Here is a 22,761-nt window from a genome sequence, read left to right as displayed (position 1 = left end):
CACTCTCATAGAGAATGATTGCACAAGTGCTTTTAAAGAGACACTGAAGCGGAAAAAAAATATGATCTAATGAATTGGTTGTGTACTATGAATAATTACTAGAAGATTAGCAGCAAAGAAAATATTCTCATGCTTTTATTTTCAGGTATATAGTGTTTTTCTAACATTGCATCATTCTATAATATGTGCAGATTACACAACACTCAGCATTCAAAATGAGTCTTTCAGAGCAGTCTGTGAAGTAATGAACTCTCCTCTGGCAGAGGAAAAGTAAACAGTTCAATTACAGTTGAGATAATAAAAGTCAGATAACAGCCCTCTCCACGACTAACTTAGTCGGAGAGCTTAATAGCTTTTTTGCATAGAGATAACAACTGGAGTTTCTCAACTCTTCCTGCACTGGAAACAATTAGACTGATGTATCTGATCTTAATGTTTTATTTCTTAGCTGTACTACACATACAAATCATAATATCATAATTTTTTTTTCGCTTCAGTGTCTCTTTAAGGCAATTTTCAAAATCGCCGGCGCTTAAAAAAACCTGAAAACGCTCTAGGTGTGAACAAGCCCTCACACACATCACAAACATATACATACACACACATGGTGGTCATCAGTAACCTACAAAATGCGACTTTCAGTGTTTAAATCTTTTGCAGAGATTCTCGGTAAAGTATGACCTGCAGTTTTGGTGATGTTGGTAGACCCATCAGAATTAATGTATGAAAGCCCCATTATTCCCACCTATGGGGTGGGAGCAGGGTCAACATTACTGTATGTATGTACAATGCTTCTAAACTTCAATTTCATGCAAGAACATAAACCTTGTGTGAAATTACCACTTTTTGTAGTACAGTAAAACCCCGTTATTCAGAACTCAGTTAACCAGAAGTCTCTAGCAACCAGAAAAAAAATCCTGGCCTTGCAGGATGCATAAATCTGCTTTACTCTTCTTTATACGGTACTAAACCTCTGTTACGCTAAGTAAAGTCTATCCTTTGTCTTAATTTGTTTTTAATCACTGTATTTCAACATTAATACAGCGTTTATGGTAAGTATGCAGTGTGGGGTATAGTAGTTTTAGCTAAGCCTATTTTTACATCGACTCTCAAGCAACAAGAAACTACACTTATAGGCGGTTTTACTGTATAGCTTTGATTAAAAATACCAAATCTTTGAATTATAATAACTTTTTATTTTGTATTGTTAATACATAGTGTGCAGTGGCTATGATACATATAACTTGTTTTGTTTTATGTATGGAGTCATGAAGGAGTTTTATGTCAGTTGTGTGAAATTCTGAATCCATGTAACTACAATACTAATACCCTCGTAAAGGCCAGATATGACTTTATATTTCCTTTCCAGGAGGACCTCTCCACATGCAGAAATCTCACAGTGTTATATCTGTATGACAATCACATCAGTCAGATTGGAAATCTGGGATTTGCAACAAACCTAACACACCTTTACCTCCAAAATAACTGCATATCCAGCATAGCCAACCTGAGTGGGCTAAAAAGACTTGAAAAACTGTAAGTCGCAGCAAGGTTTAATGACTTTTCACTGTCCAGTGTGATGTATTCCAAAGACTCACTCAGAAATTGACATTTTCCCTTGCAGATACCTGGGTGGCAATTACCTCACTGTGGTGGAAGATCTAGAAGGTCTTCATGACCTGAGGGAACTGCACATTGAGGGACAGCATATCCCACCAGGAGAGAAGCTCTTGTTTGATCCCAGAACACTTCACGCATTAGCTGTAAGTTATTATTACAGGTACTAACATTTCAGCAAAGGGGTCTTTTAAGCTATGTACACACATTGAATTCCATTACACATTTTAAAAGCGCTATATCAGTTAATACTAGGTAGTTCCACTGGAGTGCACTCCAACCTGGATTTAGTCAACCTTTTGCACACATGTACAGTATATCTGATGTTAAGCGCACATCCATATATAAAGTCTTATAATGCATGAAAGTCAATTGTATTATGCTACTTCCATGGCTTCCTTCTGTTTAACATTAACGTATATGATGACATCCTCCATCATAAGCACCCTTCTGTGAAAAGACTCACCAGATATCTCTGACCACTGTTAGACTGGTCAGATTTGCACAATATCCAGGATGCCTCGGAACCTCAGGATCCCGGTGACACTTTGCTGGGGATGTCCCTTTCATATAGTCATTCCATGCCATGCAGATGGATTTAGTATTCTTTATCTTGCATCATTTTACGTGTGAGAATCATAGTTACATAGTTACATAGTTATTCTGGTTGAAAAAAGACATACGTCCATCGAGTTCAACCAGTATAAAGTACAACACCAGCCTGCTCCCTCACATATCCCTGTTGATCCAGAGGAAGGCGAAAAAACCCTTACAAGGCATGGTCCAATTAGCCCCTAAAGGGAAAAATTCCTTCCCGACTCCAGATGGCAATCAGATAAAATCCCTGGATCAACATCATTAGGCATTACCTAGTAATTGTAGCCATGGATGTCTTTCAACGCAAGGAAAGCATCTAAGCCCCCTTTAAATGCAGGTATAGAGTTTGCCATAACGACTTCCTGTGGCAATGCATTCCACATCTTAATCACTCTAACTGTAAAGAACCCTTTCCTAAATAAATGGCTAAAACGTTTTTCCTCCATGCGCAGATCATGTCCTCTAGTCCTTTGAGAAGGCCTAGGGACAAAAAGCTCATCCGCCAAGGTATTATATTGCCCTCTGATATATTTATACATGTTAATTAGATCCCCTCTAAGGCGTCTTTTCTCTAGACTAAATAAACCCAGTTTATCTAACCTCTCTCGATAAGTGAGACCTTCCATCCCACGCATCAATTTTGTTGCTCGTCTCTGCACCTGCTCTAAAACTGCAATATCTTTTTTGTAATGTGGTGCCCAGAACTGAATTCCATATTCCAGATGTGGCCTTACTAGAGAGTTAAACAGGGGCAATATTATGCTAGCATCTCGAGTTTTTATTTCCCTTTTAATGCATCCCAAAATTTTGTTAGCTTTAGCTGCAGCTGCTTGGCATTGAGTACGATTATTTAACTTGTTGTCAATGAGTACTCCTAAGTCCTTCTCCAAGTTTGATGTCCCCAACTGTATCCCATTTATTTTGTATGGTGCTAGACCATTAGTACGTCCAAAATGCATGACCTTACATTTGTCAACATTGAATTTCATCTGCCATGTATGTGCCCATATAGCCATCCTATCCAGATCCTGTTGCAATATGACACTATCTTCCTGAGAGTTGATGATTCTGCACAATTTTGTATCATCTGCAAAAATAGCAACATTGCTCACTACTGCATCTACTAGGTCATTAATAAATAAATTGAAGAGCACTGGACCCAGAACAGACCCCTGTGGGACCCCACTGCTAACCGTCTCCCATTTTGAGTACGATCCATTGACCACAACTCTTTGTTTTCTGTCCATTAGCCAGTTCCCTATCCATGAACACAGACTCTTCCCCAGTCCTTGCATCCTCAACTTTTGCACCAGACTTTTGTGGGGAACAGTGTCGAAGGCCTTTGCAAAGTCCAAGTATATCACATCTACAGCATTCCCAATATCCATATTAGCATTCACTACCTCATAAAAGCTGAGCATGTTAGTCAAACAGGACCTGTCTTTAGTAAACCCATGTTGATGCTGAGAAATAAGATTATTTTCTACTATGAAGTCATGTATAGTATCTCTTAGTAACCCCTCAAATAGTTTGCATACAACTGATGTTAAGCTTACAGGTCTATAATTTCCTGGATCAGATTTTTTGCCCTTCTTAAATAATGGGAAAACGTGGGCTGTACGCCAATCCACTGGGACTCTGCCAGTTGCAAGAGAGTCACAAAAGATAAGATAAAGGGGTTTATCTATAACTGAACTTAATTCCCTTAGGACCCGAGGATGCATGCCATCCGGGCCAGGTGCCTTGTCTATTTTTAATTTATTTAGTCTTGCCTTCACTTCTTCCTGCGTTAAGTATTTAATATTACAGTTAGAAGATTGAGACTCTTCCGCCTCTGTAGTTTGCAACAGTGCTGTTTCTTTTGTGAAGACAGAAGCAAAGAAAGCATTTAATAACTCTGCCTTACCTTGGTCATCCACCATTGAGTTCCCACCCTCATCCTTTAGGAGTCCTATACAGTCAACCTTTCTTTTTTTAGAGTTAATGTACTTGTAAAACTTTTTAGGGTTAGATTTGATATCCTTAGCGATTTGTTTTTCAGCTTCAATCTTTGCCTGCCTAATTTCTTTTTTACAATTTTTATTGCACTCCTTATAATTGCTTAGTGCATCCTCGGTCCCCTCCTGTTTTAAGACCTTATAGGCATTCTTTTTCCTCTTCATTTTATCTTTAACCTTTCTATTCATCCATAGAGGCCTTTTTTTATTCCTAGACATTTTGTTTCCATATGGGATATACATACTACAGTATTGATTGAGTATAAGTTTAAAAGCTTGCCATTTCCCTTCAGTGTCTTCCCCTTGTAGTACATTATCCCAGTTCACCAAACTTAGTGCCTGCCTAATTTGAGTGAACTTTGCTTTTCTAAAATTCATAGTTTTAGTGGTCCCGCTGCCCCGTGGCCTATCAGTCACCAGATCAAACGTTATCATGTTGTGATCACTATTTCCCAAATGTTCTTGAACCTGCACATTTGATACATTATCTGGTCTATTAGAAATGATCAGATCCAGTAACGCATTCCCCCTAGTTGGTTCCGTTACCATTTGAGTCAAGTAATTGTCCTGTAGTGCTGCCAGAAATCTGCTGCTTTTACCAGAATGGGTAGCCTCAATACTCCAGTCAATGTCTGGAAAGTTGAAGTCGCCCATAATTATGACCTCATTTTTACCTGCAGCTTTTTCAATCTGCTGTAGTAATCGCAGTTCTGCAGCTTCATTAATAAGAGGTGGCCTGTAGCATACCCCAATAAGCAATTGGCAACTTTTATTTCCACCATGAATATTTACCCAAACGGACTCTACATCTTCGCAATCTTCCTCCATCTCATCGTTGAGGACAGCTGTAAGAGAATTCTTAACAAAGAGACAAACCCCTCCACCTTTTTTCCCTGTTCTATCCCTCCTAAACACATTGTATCCTTTTAAATTAGCTATCCAGTCGTGGCTTTCATCCATCCATGTCTCGGTTATTCCCACAATGTCATAGCCTTTGTCATTCAGAATGAACTCTAGTTCGTCTATTTTATTTGCAAGGCTCCGAGCATTGGTTACCATGCACTTTATATTTTTACCACCACATTTACCAATTTTGTTTACATGAAATGGGCTACTTAAATTTTTACCAACCTCCTTAATCTTTACACTGTCCCCACCCCCCTCTCCACCCTCCATAATGATAGGTTCCCACTGTCTTTTTACCTCATCTTGTCTACGTATTGAGACTTTATCCTCCCGCCTCCCCCCAGATCCTAGTTTAAAATCTCCTCCAACCGTTTAGCCATCTTCTCCCCCAATGCAGCTGCACCCTCCCCATTAAGGTGCAGCCCATCCCTGCTGTAGAACCTGTAGCCGACTGCAAAGTCTGCCCAGTTCTCCAGGAACCCAAACCCTTCCTTCCTACACCAATTTCTCAGCCACTTATTTAACTCCCTAAGCTCCCTCTGTCTCTCAGATGTAGCACGTGGCACTGGCAGTATTTCAGAAAACACCACCTTGGAGGTCCTTGCTTTAAGTTTATCTCCAAGTACCTGAAAATCATTTTTGAGGACCTTCCATCTCCCACTAACTTTGTCATTGGTGCCAATGTGTACCATGACAGCCGGGTCTTCCCCAGCCCCACCCAGTAATCTGTCAATTCTTTCCGCTACATGCCGAACCCGAGCACCCGGGAGGCAACAGACTGTACGGCATTCGCGGTTTCTTCGACAGATTACCCTATCTGTGCGTCTAATAATTGAATCCCCTACCACCAGTACCTGTCTAGCCTTAGCTGCACTCCTATTCCCTTTCTCGTTACAGCAGTCTGCCCCTTGGTTGCTAAGGAGCACATCCTGCTGCAGCATTGCTACTCCTGAATCATCCTCCCCAATATTACGCAAACAAGCATACTTATTAGTGAGGGACAACTCGGGACTAGCCTCCCTGCCACTTTTTCCCCTACCCCTTCTAACTGTGACCCAACTAGCGGCTGCCTCTGCTTCTTTGTCCGGCTGTACTCCACCCTCCTCATCTTCAACGGTTCCATCCAGTGTCTGGATCGTGAGATCCAAGCTCTTCTCCATGTTGTGTATGCTTCTCAGTGTTGCGAGATGCTTATTTAGCTCTGCGACTTCCGCCTCTAACTGAGCAACACGCACACACCCAGGGCAACAGTAAACACCCTCAATCTGCTGATCAAGGCATGCATACATGTTGCAGGATGTACACTGTACAGCATAGTCCAACATGATGACTTTTGTGTGGGGAAAAATTATTTAAAGTAAACTGTGGCGGTAAAAGATGAAACGGGAGATTGAGTGTAGCTGGGGAGGAGGAAAGGGAGAGTAAGTAAAGTTGGGGAGTGTGGGGAGTGAGGGGAGGAGAAGGGTGGGGAGGGGGGGGAGGGGGCGGGAGGGGGGAGGAGGGGTGGAGGAGTGGAGGTGGAGTGAGTGAAGTTGGGGTGGAGTCGTCAAAATTTAAAGACTACACCACAACGTGCCTAGCACATTCTAACCAATGCAAAAAACCACAATATTGATTGAATGTTTTTTTTTTTTTTTTTTTTTTTTTTTTTTTAGTCCTTACCTACTTCCTCTCACCACTCTCTTTGTGCCTGTGTTGTAACGCCTGTTTTTAACGCCTATGCCACTTGTGTCGCAGCCACTTAGTGAGCAAGCCACAGACTGAGCAAGCTCAGTACTGAGTCCTGAAGCTGACCAAATACCTCCTGTTGCAGCTAGTCCCTCCCCCTAGCCAATTGCCTGCTGCAAAACAAACTAGAGGGAAAAGAAAAAAAATTTGTACTTTTAAAAAACTGGCACTTGCTGCTTAATATCAGATGAACCACACAGACAATCCACCAGATATTGCAGCAGCAAAAAACAATATACAAACAGCAATGTAATATAATTAGTGCTCACAATTCCCAGCAGTGAAGTGAAGCAGCCCTCCACCAAGCTTAGAGGTTTGGCCTACACTTCCTGTTTAATTTAACACCTGTGTTGCAGCTAGTCCCTCCCCCTAGCCAATTGCCTGCTGCAAAACAAACTAGAGGGAAAAGAAAAAAAATTTGTACTTTTAAAAAACTGGCACTTGCTGCTTAATATCAGATGAACCACACAGACAATCCACCAGATATTGCAGCAGCAAAAAACAATATACAAACAGCAATGTAATATAATTAGTGCTCACAATTCCCAGCAGTGAAGTGAAGCAGCCCTCCACCAAGCTTAGAGGTTTGGCCTACACTTCCTGTTTAATTTAACACCTGTGTTGCAGCTAGTCCCTCCCCCTAGCCAATTGCCTGCTGCAAAACAAACTAGAGGGAAAAGAAAAAAAAATTGTACTTTTAAAAAACTGGCACTTGCTGCTTAATATCAGATGAACCACACAGACAATCCACCAGATATTGCAGCAGCAAAAAACAATATACAAACAGCAATGTAATATAATTAGTGCTCACAATTCCCAGCAGTGAAGTGAAGCAGCCCTCCACCAAGCTTAGAGGTTTGGCCTACACTTCCTGTTTAATTTAACACCTGTGTTGCAGCTAGTCCCTCCCCCTAGCCAATTGCCTGCTGCAAAACAAACTAGAGGGAAAAGAAAAAAAAATTGTACTTTTAAAAAACTGGCACTTGCTGCTTAATATCAGATGAACCACACAGACAATCCACCAGATATTGCAGCAGCAAAAAACAATATACAAACAGCAATGTAATATAATTAGTGCTCACAATTCCCAGCAGTGAAGTGAAGCAGCCCTCCACCAAGCTTAGAGGTTTGGCCTACACTTCCTGTTTAATTTAACACCTGTGTTGCAGCTAGTCCCTCCCCCTAGCCAATTGCCTGCTGCAAAACAAACTAGAGGGAAAAGAAAAAAAAATTGTACTTTTAAAAAACTGGCACTTGCTGCTTAATATCAGATGAACCACACAGACAATCCACCAGATATTGCAGCAGCAAAAAACAATATACAAACAGCAATGTAATATAATTAGTGCTCACAATTCCCAGCAGTGAAGTGAAGCAGCCCTCCACCAAGCTTAGAGCTTGTATATTTATTTTTGACATCAAAATGTCTGCATCAAGTCCCACAGAGTTGAGGTTTCAACATCAGAGAGCTGAATGCCTACCCTATCATCTATGTGCATGTAGGCTTGTTCAGTAAGGGTGCGCATACATTACTCGGTTTTGCAGGCCGACGATTAGAGATTTGTTTCCACAACATGGCTGCCCAATCGATCTTTCGACACATACCCTTTGGGGGCCGGCAGGTTAAACCTATTGGAAATCATTGTGCAGTGTGCGGGCATGCAATAAACCCCTCTCTGATCAGATTCCGTCCATCCAGCAATGTATGTGTACCTTGAAGGAAATCTTAAAGGACTCCCGAGGTGAGAAAGGAAAGTAATCTTTACTTACCTGTAGGGCTGCTCACCATGGAATAATTACAAGTAACCACAGTGGTTACTCGTGATTCAAATTAGCTCTAATTGCCCCAGCTGAGCGGGTAGATGCGGTGGGGTTAATTACCCCTAATGCCGTTCTCCGCCCAGCGTTTCAACAAGCACGCAAGCGTCCTATGGAGGAAGTGCTCCATAGCGAGGCTTGCAATGTGTCCATGAGGATGCATGCAAGCTCGTTGAAACGCTGGGTGGAGAGCGGCGTTAGGGGTAATTAACCCCACCGCATCTACTTGCTCAGCTAGGGGCAATTAGAGCTAATTATAATCACGAGTAACCACCGTGGTTACTCCTGCTTATTCCGTGGTGAGCAGCCCTGCTTACCTGGTGGCTTCTTTTACACCCTAGAAGTCTACTGGGTCCCTCACCGCAGCTCTGGTGCTCACTGGTGTCCCGCTGGCCACCCACAAAGCTCGCCAACCCATGGGTGGGTTGGTGCTTCTACGAATTTCCACGCGAGCGCGCACACATCACCACGCTCGTACTCCTCCTGCGCAGTATTCTGCATGTCTTTTTCACCTCGGGGGCCTTAAAGAACAATTAGAACAATTCCCTGTAAGTGCTTATTCCCACCAGCAAAAACTGGTGCGTTTTTTGCAATCAAGTGCAGGTGCAGATCCGCTCTACTTGCAGATGTCCAAACACAGTACTGCACACATTTTGTATGGAAAGTCGCATGTGATTCAATAAAAAAACCTAATATGGTTATTTGCATTGAACCACAGGTGCACAGAAATGCATAGAAAACCACAATGGAAAATGCATGCATCCTTCTATCCTTTTCCATGCTATATTGGTGCGAAAGAGCTGTTAAATCTTAAAGGACACCTGAAGTGAGAGGGATATGGAGGCTGCCATATTTATTTCCTTTACGCAATACTAATTGCCTGGCTAGCCTAAAGATCCTCTGCCGCTAATACTTTTAGCCATAGACCCTGAAAAGCATGCAGCAGATCAGGTGTTTCTGACATTGTTGTCAATTCTGACAAGATTAGCTGCATGCTTGTTTCTGGTGTGATTCAGACACTACTGCAGCCAAATAGATCAGCAGGGCTGCCAGGCAACTGGTATTGTTTAAAAGGAAATAAATATGGCAGCCTCCATATACTTCTTGCTTCATGTTCCCTTTAAGATCACCCATAGATGACATATGTGGCAGGGTTTGATGCATTAATTAACTTCTTGCCGACCGCTCCACGCCGATTGGCGCGAATGCGGCAGCAGCCCCAGGACCACTCCACGCCGATTAGCTTGAATGGGGATTGCAGGGGAGCGCGCGCATCCCCGCTCTGATGACGGAGCTCCGCTCTGGCTTCAGCCTCCCAGCGGCGACCGCCGCTTGGGGACTGTTAGACGGCGAAACCGTTATTGTTATTTTCACTACAGTTACTCTGTAATTCACAGACACGTCTGTACATTGCAATAACTAACTAATGTCTGGTCATCTATAAAAAATGACTAATCTGTCTCTGCAGAAGTCTCTTAGTGTGCTGAATATCAGCAATAACAATATCGATGAACTGAAGGAACTTGCTGTCTTGGAAAATATGACTCAGCTTGTGGCTATGGACAATCATCTTACGGATATTAAGGTAATTCTCACCCACTGAAACTTGGCGGACCATTGCTCTGAGATTATCTTTATGTTTCTTCATAAACAATACAAATCACTTACAAAATTGCATATTGTAGAAAAACAAAAGCATGAAAACATCCTGATATGAGAAACACTGTAAACCCACACAAAAGATAAGTAACTTTTTCCATAAAAATAGGGAAAAGATGTTGTCCAGGAGGATCGGGTCCCGAACCCTGGCGGAGTTGTCACTTTCCACTTGAGAGTAATTGGGCCTGATTCTACAGTATTCAAGGTGATAAGTAGCTTGCAGATGCGAGCTACTTATCACCCTGCCCTGCTCTGTATGGCTGATATAGTGGTGAAACCCCTCCCACAAGAAACTGAGGACCATGGTCCTGGCAGTTTCCTGTCTGTGAACCTTGTTGCATTGTGGGAAATAGCAGTTTACAGCTGTTTCCAACTGGCAAAAAAGCAAGTGGCAGCTACATCTCCTGCCAGCAGTAAAAATGTCACCATGTGATAAATGTCAGAATGTAAATCAGGGAGAGGAAAGATTTTACAATGGGCAAACACTGACTAAATCATTCATACATAATTATTGTAAAAATGAAGCCATTTTTTTTATTACACTATTTTCACTGGAGTTTCTCTTTAAACTTAACTAGGCAGAGTTACCTGCCTTCTGTGCTGGCTGGTCTTGTTTTTCTGCTGGGCGAGTTGGCCTGCTGCCAGTCTCCCCATAGCATTCCCTAAACTTTTAGTGGACTCCCTCCCATACTCCCACGGGACTCCCATTGAGGCACCACAACTCCCAGAATGCCCCCATAGAAGAACCACAGCTTCCTGCATGCCCCTGTAAAGGAATCACAGCACCTAGCATGGCATCTCAGCACTTAATATGCCCACATAGAGGCACCATAGCACCCAGCATACTCCCCCATTGGTTTGTGCTGTGGTGCCATGCTGGGTGCTATGGTGTAATGCTGGGTACTATGGGGTCTCTATGGGGCACGCTGAGTTGCTGTAATGCCATGGTGGGTGCTGTGGTGCCATGCTGAGTGCTGTGTAATGCAATGCTGGGTGCTTTGGTACCTCTGTGGTGCAAACTGGGTACTGTGTGGTGCCATGCTGGGTACTGTAGTGCTTCTACTCTGCCTGGGGGACATCCGGGGCACCCCAGAATAGATCCGGGGCACGTGCCACTGATCTTTGGGGCTAGTGGAGATTAGTCATTTTATGTACGGTTATTAATGATGGAGCAAAGTGGTCTGTAGACGACATAGGCTCCCAGTATAACAAGTTAGACCTCTTTACTGAAGAAAAAGATGCAGAGATATCTCGTACACCACCATCAGGTGATGCAACTTACTTAGAACAGAGAGGAACACAGAATGAATACAGGAAATCACAATCCCACAGAGATCATTGCATCATTTTATAGATAGTGACATCTTGTGGTTGCTTTACTATGCTTCAGTTTAAAGTAATATTGTTGTTACTACAAAAACTTAAAGGGATACTGTAGGGGGGTCGGGGGAAAATGAGTTGAACTTACCCGGGGCTTCTAATGGTCCCCCGCAGACGTCCTGTGCCCACGCAGCCACTCACCGATGCTCTGGCCCCGCCTCCGGTTCACTTCTGGAATTTCAGACTTTAAAGTCTGAAAAACACTGTGCCTGCGTTGCCGTGTCCTCGCTCCCACTGACGTCACTAGCAGTGTATAGCACAAGCCCAGTATGGTCTATGACTGCGCAGTGCGCTCCTGGTGACGTCAGCGGAAGAGAGGGCATGGAAACGCAGGCGCAGTGGTTTTCAGACTTTAAAGTCTGAAATTCCAGAAGTGAACCGGAGGCGGGGCCGGAGCATCGGTGAGTGGCTGCGCGGGCACAGGATGTCTGCGGGGGACCATTAGAGGCCCCGGGTAAGTTCAACTCATTTTCCCCCGACCCCCCTACAGTATTCCTTTAATTCATATAAGTATGAATTCCAGTAAATTTTATTGTATCACTTTTTTTCCACAGTCATGCTCTCAGGACATCACCCAGACAGCTTTATCATCATTATGACTTTAATGTATTCAAACTTTGCCCTGTATTGATTATTGGGACAACAACATCACAAAAGATAGATTCATTTTCTTCCTGTCTTAGCTGAGGTCAGGATGCAAACTTATAGATTTTCTTTTCCCACAGAGGTTATGACAAGCAGTCATGCCGGTGACAAATTGCTGTCTGAAGTCCTAGTTAAGGATCGCCAGTGAAACATTTCCAATGACGATTACGCCGCATTGTTCAGATGCAAGTTCATAATGGGCAGTGTTCGAAGGGGAGAAGGCTATTGCCAGTGTTACATCCCTTGTGTACGACTTGAGATTTCTTAGTAACTTCTAAGTGATGCGGTGACATGATCATTTATCAAGCCCAGCCTGCATAAAGAGACGCTGGTCCCTCTAGTAATAGTTATTGAAAGGCTGGAAAGTGAGAGCACTTTATTAGCGACAGGAAGGCAATAAACAACTCGAGCGTGTCCAAAGAAGTAATCATATTTCAACGCAGGATTAGAGCGTTCTAAGATAAACATACACTGGGACCAGCATGTTCTGGGTCATTTATCAAGCGAGGAGCAGTTAGCAAAAAAATGCTTCAGAGTAGCAATAGATTTATCAAAGGCTGCTGCTATAAATTGTGCGTTTCTCTGTAATGTATCACTTTCTCCGTTCCCTGCTGAACATTATTAATCTGGAAACCACAAAAATAAACACATCTATTTTTCCTTTAAGTGGATGTTGTTAAAATTAGGATGAGGTCAGGGGAGAAGGACTCGACTGCAGGACATAGTTTTACGTATTGCTCATACATTTGTTTTTCTTTATTTCAAAGTTAAGTTTTATAATGGGCTTATAATAGATTTCCGGATGCAGATGTGCTTTTTATGAAATGCGGTCCTTTGTACTGTATACATTGGCTGCTGAGAGGCAATTTTGTAAGCTGATCCAGTATTGGTGAGAAGGGGAGGATTGGATGAGTTGCAGTGGCTGTGCAGCCCTAGGGCGGCCATACATTATAAAATCTGATTGTACAATCCCACCACAATGTATCTGCTACTAGAGCAGGGGTTCCCAATAGGTAGATCGCGATCTGCCAGTAGATCGCAAAGGACTTATGGTAGATCCTGACCCCACTACATTTTCCATTCTGTATATACAAGTGTGCTTCTAAAAGTACATAGGTAGATCATTTAGACTTGCTAATTTTTTAAAGTAGCTCGCAAGCCGAAAATGTGTGGGCACCTCTGTACTAGAGGATGCCTAGGCAGTAGAAATGGTCAGTGAAATGCTAATAATCCCAAATTGCATGCAAATTTATTGCAAATTCACACAGTGTAAGACCAAGCACTCCAATGGAGATAGGAGTGTGCTAAAGCTGATATGGCCCTGATGCCCAAGGGTCGCCGATTCAAGAAACCAAGATCAGCAGCACCACTCTTGAAAAAGTAGCTCTTTATTCAGACACGTAATTATGAGCTTGCAGCTTGACAAAGAAGCATTCGAAAAAGCGGGCTGCAGCTGTGTCTAAGCCCATTTTTTTTGGCATGTGATTTTAATTACATGTCTGAATAAAGAGCTATTTCTTCAAGAGTGGTATCACTGCTGCTGATCTTGGTTTCTTGGATTTATTGCAAATTGCAGGCAGCTTGGAATTTGGCCAATCAAATGCACTTCCTGCTAGTTCTGATTGGCTGAAATCCAAGCTGTAAGCAATTTGCTTTGAAGGACAACTGAAATGAGAAGAATATGGAGGCTGCCATATTATTTCCTTGTAAACAATACTAGTTGCCTGGCAGCCCTGCTGATCTATTTGGCTGCAGTAGTGTCTGAAGAACACCAGAAACTAATCTTGTCAGATCTGACAATAAATCAGAAACATCTGATCTGCTGAATTCTTGTTCAGGGTCTATGGCTAAAAGCATTAGAGGCAGAGAAACAGCAGGACGGCCAGGCAACTGATATGTTGTCCCTTATCTTTGTATGCAAGCTGGAAATACATCTCATTCACCATCTAAACAAATGATATCAAATCTCCTGACCCAGAGATGGATCAAGGCACAGTAGTAGCAGCTTTTGCCCATCCCTGATGGCCACCATGCTTTTTTGGTAATATTTGGTGAGGGGTTGTGCCATCCACACCCCTGGTCTCTTGCTAGGTCCCAGACACCTGCCTACGTTTCCTTGTGGATACTCTGGCTCTGTTCTGACCCTCCTACTACATACTGTAATATTTTTATAGTATTTGACACATTTTATACAAACGTTGTATGGTTGGTCATACGGGTCAGCAGGGATCAATCATTCCATGTCAAATCTAGAAGGGTGAGCGAGTGGGCTTAAAACTGCCTATACATGTACAGTACTTACCTGCATCTAACTATTATATTTCTCAAAGTAAAGACAGGCTGATTTGTCTTAAAGGGAAAATGAAGTGAAAATAAACTTATGATATTATGAGTTGTATGTGTAGTACAGCTAAGAAATAGAACATTAGTAGCAAAGGTATGGAGTCTCATATTGTTTCCAGTACAGGGAGAGTTAAGAAACTTCATTTGTTATCTATGCACAACAGCTTCTCTGAGCTCTCTTACCAAACTTGGTTGTCTACAGTGCTGACTTCTGAAGCACTTATACATCAAAGAAACTGTGAAAGACAGCTTTAGATAAGGTTTTACTGCAGGGAAGTTCAAAGGGTCATTAGCTCTGCTCTGTTTCATAGTTTAAACTGCAGAGTATAGATTGTAAACTGCAAGAGAATGATGTAATGTTATAAAAAAAAAAAGCTACATAACTAAAAATATGAGACTCTTTTCTTTGCTTCTAATGTTTTATTAATTATCTGTACTACACATACAATTCATTATATCATAAGTTTTTTTTTCCGCTTCAGTGTCATTTTAAGTTGCTAGTTTCCTTCTCAGGCCAGTGCTCTCGCTAACCTGGGACAAGTACAGATCTAGTGCTCTGACTTGTCAGATCTGTGTATTTGTTCCAGGTGAGTAAATGAAACATATTATAGGCAAAGAGTGAAGCATGCAGCCAGACAGCCAGCATTTTCAGAGCAGCACTGGTAACTTCCTATCTATTGCTTATAGCTGCAATTTGTCTCTGCTTGTATTATAGGACTTGGAGTTTGTCCTGAGCAAATGGCCAAAGCTGTGGAGAATGGATCTGAGTGGAAACCCTGTGTGTCAGACACCCAAATACAGAGATAAAGTCATTGTCATTTCAAAGACACTGGGTGAGTGAGCACATGGAAACACCACTGCGTGCATTTTTGGCCAAACTGTGTTACTTTTGCATTCAGGCTGAGTTCACACTAGCAGAAAAAAATGTTCCGTATTTCCTAAGCAAAGCAAAAGGATCCATTCACATAAGTGCATTTACAATGGATCCGCTCATTCCGTTCCAACAAACAGAACTCAAGTATGTGCGGTTCATGATAATTCTGGATTACAATACAGAACGGTGACAAAGCGCAGGCTGACAGAATCAATGGAAGCCTATGAAAACAGACAGTGACCGTTCTCATTAGGGTGTTTGCCGCATACATTTCGCTAATTTTACTCACCTGCCTCCATCACTCCACTGCTGCTGGCATCGCCCCCCATTTTCACTGCAGGGGAGGAGGGCCGGTATACTGATCAAAACCCCGGCAGAAGCATGAGGCTCCCCACTGGATTTCAACAGACCAATAGGAATCCTCTCTCCCCAGGGAGGATTCTCATTGGTTCACTGAGAGGTGGACCAATGATTGTCCTTCCTGGTGGAAGGCAGGATTCTCACTGGTCAGTTGCAATCCAATGGGGACCCCACATACTTCTGGGTATTTTAATGCTAATCCCAATAGTTTCCTGGAAAGGTCATAGTAGCTGCAATGTGAACATAATATAAAATGCTATTCAGTTACAAAATATATTATTCGGATTTTTGTATGTGAAAGTGGAATAACCTATGGAAGAACAGTCATCTATGCTATGCATGCTCTTTTGTTCACATCTAAAATCGCAATCACTGAGGCCAGCGTGTTGCGATTTTGTGAGTGATTTTTCCCCCTCCCGGCGCTGACCTGCGCGCTACAATTTTTTGTAAAGAGCTTTTCAAAGTACTTTTGCAGAGCGATTTGTTTTTTCACTTCCTGATGCAGGAAGTGAAGTGAACTCTTTGACCCGGAAAAGAATAAATACATGTATTAATTCTTAAAGCGTGAACGCAATCGCCGCACAAAGCGATTTTGTGAGCGTTTAGCGTTTTTCCTATACTTTCCATTGTAGCAAAATCGCCCTAAAAATGGTACATGCAGCGCTTTGCTGAGCGGAAAGCGGGCAAAACACGCTGATATGAACTATCCCATAAGGATTCATTGCAAAAGCATTTTTAGGGCGATTTTTAAAATCGCCGGCTTTTAAAAGAGACACTGAAGCGAAAAAAAAAATATGATATAATGAATTGGTTGTGTACTATGAATAATTACTAGAAGATTAGCAGCAAAGAAAATATTCTCATACTTTTATTTTCAGGTATATAGTGTTTTTTCTAACATTGCATTATCCTATAATATGTGCAGATTACACAACACTCAGCATTCAAAATGAGTCTTTCAGAGCAGTCTGTGAAGTCATGAACTCGTCCTCTAGCAGAGGAAAAGTAAACAGTACAATAACACTTGAGATAATAAAAGTCAGATAACAGCCCTCTCCACGACCAAGTTAGTCGGAGAGCTTAATAGCTTTTTTGCATAGAGATAACAACTGGAGTTTCTCAACTCTTCCTGTACTGGAAACAATTAGACTGATGTATCTGATCTTAATGTTTTTTTTCTTAGCTGTACTACACATACAAATCATAATATCATCATTTTTTTTTCGCTTTAGTGTCTCTTTAAAAGATAGCGAAAACGCCCTAGGTGTGAATAAGCCCTTTCGCTATCAGAAAGTTTGCCCATGGATGCCAGTAAAGATGTGTGCTTAACTTAAAGGACAACTAAAGCGGAAGGGATATGGAGGCTGCTATATTTATTTCATTTTAAGCAATACCAGTTGCCTGGCTGTCCTGCTGTTCCTCTGCCTCTAATACTTTTAGCAATAGACCCTTAACAAGCATGCAGCAGATCAGGTGCTTCTGACAATTCCAAAGTTTCGGTTTTTCGTGACCCCTGGGATCCTAACACTGGAATCTCCGCTGTGTGGAGTGCAGGGAGGTGGGGGAGCAGCCGTGCAGAAGCAGAGCTGCCCAATGGCAGCTGGGGAAGCAATTCAGGAATGCCCCCAGTGGGCATATAGCAGAGTGCCTCTCCTGAATAAAACACAGCCTTCCCCCCAAAATTGTCGATATGCTGCATGTCTGCAATTTCAGGGAAGGGGTTAGCGTGGCGCTGTTGGGGAAAGAGAGCGGCGCAGGGGGACACAGAGGCATGTCATGCAGCAGGGAACATGCTTCTGTGTCCCATCTGTAATTATCAGCCACTTCCTGTTCTCCGTGCACAGACATGGGCCACCTGATCATAAACAGTCAGGTTGGACAACAGCAATCTGAAATCAGCAAGCTTATTGTCCCCCCCCTTACCCTGACCTACCACAAGCCAATCCATTATGTGCAACCCTAAAGCCCCCCCCCCCCCCCCCCCCCCATAGCCGTTGCCTGGCTGTAGCTGAAGGATGCATCTTTATGAGCTCGTGCCCTGGGGGTGACAATTATTGCCCATGCATATATAGCTAAACCGCTGTGTAAGGCTTTACAGACTTGTCCCTGCTATCATGGTCATGACCAAGTCTCTTTCTAACAGGAATCCTGGATGGTAAAGAGATAAAAGAAACAGCCAGACAGTTCTTAATTAACTGGAAAGCCTCCAAAGATGCCAGGAAGAAGAGCAGAGAGGAGAACCTGGAGAGACAGCTCGTTTACCACCAGTTATGTATGTTGAATATGAAATGATGCTAAACTCTGATGTCACTTGTATTTGTGCCTCCTGCATTATGCATTCTTTCCCATTGTATGACCTATCAGTGGTCATTTTAGCTTCCACTCAGTTCGCCTATTCTTGTCTCCTTTCCACATCATGCTATGATCTTGTGATTCATTCCACATACATTGCATTTCTGAGGTGTTCTTCAAGCTACAGCCCTCATTGTACGTGGCTAATCCCCATCACCACCGGAAATGAGCGTCAAGTCCAACTTTACATGAAAATTTCAGCTGACTTGAAAGTGAGTTAAAGGATACCCGAACTGAAATGTGACATAATGAGATAGACATGTGTATGTACAGTGCCTAGCACACAAATAACTACAGTATGCTGTGTTCCTTTTTTTCTTATTCTGTCTGAAACAGTTAAATATCAGGTATGTAAGTGGCTGACTCAGACAGGAAGTGACTACAGTGTGACCCTCACTGATAAGAAATTCCCATTTTTATCTCTTTCTTGCTCGCAGAAGCCATTTTCTGCTAGGAAAGTGTTTTATAGTTGGAATTTCTTATCAGTGAGGGTCACACTGTAGTCACTTCCTGTCTGAGCCAGGACTGAGTCAGCCACTTACAAACCTGATATTTAACTCTTTCAGACAGAGAAAGAAAAAGGAACACAGCATAATTATTTGTGTGCTAGGCACTGTACATACACATGTCTATCTCATCATGTCACATGTCAGTTCGGGTATCCTTTAATTAGCCAGCAGCTACTGGGCTTGATTGGCTCAAGCTAATCTCACACCACCACATAGGGGCAGTACATGTGGTGTACACCTGACCCAAGCAACACGCATTTTTTTGCGACGAGCAATTATTTTCGCAAGAACATGTGACATCGTTTAACTAAACCTACTTAAACGATGTTAAGCGATGTGCAGCGATCGCGACCGTCATGGCGCATCCCATCGTGGACTATTGTCCCTGTAGACTCCCACGCTATTTACTGTGATCATTCAGAGTTTATGTACCATTACAATATAATCGCATTGTGTATTCTATGCGATTATGTTGTCCATCACAACACACCACAATGTACCAGTGTGAAAGTAGCCTAAATGATTGTATGGCTCATAGACCCATATGCAATTAACTTTTTCTCCTGAGTTTTATCTTTGGTGATATTTTTACAACTTGTCAATAAAATGCCTTTCAAGTCAGCAAGCAAGGAAATACTCAAAATCATTTTTACAGTATTTTAACACCTACTTTTTGGTACTTTGCAGAGTGCTGAATATATATATTTAAAGTATTACTGGGCATAATAAAAATAGAACTTAATGCAGCCATGTTGTGTATATATTTTTTTGTGGAACAGATAATCTAGAGCATCCTAGCCCTCTTCTGCCTGCCCAGTATCAACACAGCAACTATTTCAGCAAGGGGAAAGTCAAGCATATCTTTATGGCTCAGTTACAATGTGATCGTAAACAAGATCAAGTGCATAGATTTACAACCAAGAAAATAATTGACATCAGTGAAGGCATACGGTGAGCCCATTCCATTATAATTCTGATACAACAGTAATGTAATGCCAGGTACCAGGGCCGGTTCTAGACTTTTTGCCGCCTGAGACAAACTTGTGAGAAACCGTCGCCCCACCTCCCCCCCCAGCCGTGGGTGGGGGGGCCACCGAGCTGGAGGGGGGGCGGGGAGGAAGGGGGTATTGGGCACAGCGGCAGGGAGGGGGGTCGGACCCCCCCTCCCTTACCTGGGTCCCCTGATCTGCGTTCCCCCTCTAGCTTTTAAGTGCAGCAGCAGCGTATTAAAACGAGGCAATGGGCGGGGCTGACTCACCTCTTCCGCGTTTCACTGTCGTCATTTCCTGCAATGCCGCCCACTGTATTGTAAGTGGACGGCATTGCGTGAAGTGACGAGAGTGGAACGCAAGCTGGAATGCGGAAGAGGTGAGTCAGCCCGGCCCGCTGCCTTGTAATAATATGCTGCTGCTGGACTTAAAAGCTAGAGGGGGAGTGCAGATTGGCAGACCCAAGTGAGGCAGGGGGGGTCCGACCCCCCCCTCCCCGCCGCTGTGCCCAATACCCCCTTCCTGCCCACTTCCCCCTCCAGCTTGGCGCCCCTACCCACGCCCCCTGGACTTTCCTGCCTGAGTAACCCATTTCACCGCACAATACGGCGCACAAGTGATTTCCCCCCTCCCCTTTTCTCCCCACCAACAGAGCTCTCTGTCGCCCCCCTTGTGTTTTTTTTTTTTTCAATAAATATTTATGTTCATATTTTTTTTATGTTTTTTACTATTTCTGTTTTTTTTTTTTTTTTTTTAAATCAATTCCCTCCCTCCCCCCAGCCGGCCAATCATGCGATTGGCTGTTATAGGCTTCTGCCTATGAGAGCCGATCACTCTCTTGTCCCCCAGGGGGACAGCCGTGTCACACGGCTGTCCCCAGTACAGCGCTGCTGCTGATCGCAGCGCTGTACTATATGTAAAGACGGCGGTTTTGCCATCTAACAGTCTCCCGATCGGCAATCGTCGCTCGAAAACTAAAGGCGGGGCGGAGCTCTGCCCCCAAGCTGGAGATGCGCGCGCACTCTGCGTGCGATCTCCTGCAAAACAGAGCCCTGGGACTTGATGCCAATTGGCGTTAGGCAGTCCTGGGGCTGCCGCCGCGGCCACACCCATTGACGTTAGCCGGTCGGCAGGTAGTTAAAGGTAAAAAATACAGGTCTGAAAATGAACCTCTTAAATGACTTCCGAGGCCAAAATGAAGAAAATGACACTTTACCTTTTTCTTGGCAGAATCCACGGAGGACGCCCTGCGCGTCCTCCGCTCCGTTCCGCCGTCACTCTAGGCCTTTCCATTCCCCCAGGGCTTGTCCCGACCCCACCGAACAGGTCACATCGATTCCACCCCTAAGATAGCCGCCGCCTTGAGTCCTTTAATGCCGGTTCACTCTAGAGCGGATGCAAAACAGACATGGTAGGCGGATGCGTTCTGTCCATTTTCCATCCGCTTGCAGCAATTTCACTATCTGTCCGCTTTGATCACGTGTCCTGCGTCAATCATGTCTTCCCGTACACATCACCGTTTACCTGTCCCGCCACTGCTCGGTCCATCTGTATTCAGCCTGGAGGCCGGCAGGAGCATGGGGCTCTCCATAGCTGCTTAAGCCAATTCTCCCTAGCAACAGGGAATCCACCATGAACCAATGAGAATTCTCCCTGTTGCTAAGGATTCCCATTGGTCTTTGTCAGCCACCAGGCTGTGTATGGGTATTGCGTCACGAGTATTGCGTTCAAAACTGGAGAAGTGGAGTGGAGAAGTGGAGGCAGCAATTAGGCTATTGAGAACAGACACTTACATATTTAGGATCCACTTCCTGCGTTAAGTGGAGCTTAACCACTTCAGCCTTCAGTCGTTTTTCACCTAATGCATCCGAGCAATTTTCACCTCCCATTCATTCGCCAATAACTTTATCACTACTTATCACCATGAATTGATCTATATCTTTTTCCGTCACCAGTTAGGCCAGGGGTGGGCAAACTACGGCCCTCGGGCCGTATACCGCCCGCGGACATCCTCAATCCGGCCCCCCGAAGCCCGCCAAAGCCTGCAGCTTGTTTATTATTTTTTTTTTCTTTTGAAGTAAATCCGCCCCCGCAGCGTGTTGCACACAATCAGACAGGGGGACTGAGGCGGCGGCCGTGGCGTGCCCTGGTGCGTGGCTCCGTCATGCTGCTTGACTCCGTCCCCCGCCTGGAGCCATTGCCGTAAGTTCGCTGAGCACTGCCCGCCTGTCGGATCGAGACAGCGTTCTGTGCTGGGGTGTGCTGGAGCCTGGTTGACTTTGCCTGAGGGACCTATCTGGGGCAGTGGCTGCCTGGGCTGCATCTGGCTGGCTGGCTGGCTGACACGCGGAGGGGACACGCCACGTGCCTGGCTGCTGCTGCTGCGGAGGAGGAGGTCGGATCGAGGTCGAGGAGAAGAAGGTAATCCTACTTTGCCTGCCATTTTGCAACATGTGCTGCCTATCTCATAGCATTTGTGGGGGAATATGTGCTGCCAATCTCATAGCATTTGTGGGGGAATATGTGCTCCCAATCTCATAGCATTTGTGGGGGAATATGTGCTCCCAATCTCATAGCATTTGTGGAGGAATATGTGCTGCCAATCTCATAGCATTTGTGGGGGAATATGTGCTGCCAATCTCATAGCATTTGTGGGGAAATATGTGCTGCCAATCTCATAGCATTTGTGGGGGAATATGTGCTGCCAATCTCATAGCATTTGTGGGGGAATATGTGCTGCCAATCTCATAGCATTTGTGGGGGAATATGTGCTGCCAATCTCATAGCATTTGTGGGGGAATATGCTTTCCTGCTATGTCACGCCCACATCCGGACATGGCCACGCCCATTTTTTTGCTGCCGCACTCCGGCCCATTTTCAAAACTCAATGTGGCCCTTGACTTAAAAAGTTTGCCCACCCCTGAGTTAGGCTTTCTTTGGGTGGTACATTTTGCTAAGAATTATTTTTTTCTAAATGCATTTTAACG

At 43.8% G+C, this 22,761-nt stretch overlaps 1 protein-coding gene across 3 annotated transcripts in view; it reads left to right on the top strand.

Annotated features, from left to right (window-relative positions):
- The window catches only part of PPP1R42 (protein phosphatase 1 regulatory subunit 42), a 51,687-nt gene that overhangs the window by 13,643 nt on the left and 15,283 nt on the right, over window positions 1-22,761 (top strand). The window contains exons 3-8 of one of the 3 annotated variants that reach the window (XM_068234816.1): window positions 1,370-1,536; window positions 1,625-1,763; window positions 10,132-10,248; window positions 15,406-15,523; window positions 18,068-18,196; window positions 19,565-19,736. In XM_068234816.1, the coding sequence (XP_068090917.1) occupies window positions 1,370-1,536; window positions 1,625-1,763; window positions 10,132-10,248; window positions 15,406-15,523; window positions 18,068-18,196; window positions 19,565-19,736 (842 nt within the window). Of the gene's footprint in view, window positions 1-1,369; window positions 1,537-1,624; window positions 1,764-10,131; window positions 10,249-12,427; window positions 12,595-15,405; window positions 15,524-18,067; window positions 18,197-19,564; window positions 19,737-22,761 lie in introns of those variants that run through there. The other 2 variants (XR_011020663.1, XM_068234817.1) reach the window with 2 other exon arrangements.

This window comes from Hyperolius riggenbachi, chromosome 5 (genome assembly GCF_040937935.1).
Source record: "Hyperolius riggenbachi isolate aHypRig1 chromosome 5, aHypRig1.pri, whole genome shotgun sequence".
NCBI classification, from domain to species: Eukaryota; Metazoa; Chordata; class Amphibia; order Anura; family Hyperoliidae; genus Hyperolius; species Hyperolius riggenbachi.
The sequence above is the reverse complement of the archived record's forward strand: the minus strand, read 5'-3'. Positions and strand labels throughout refer to the sequence as shown.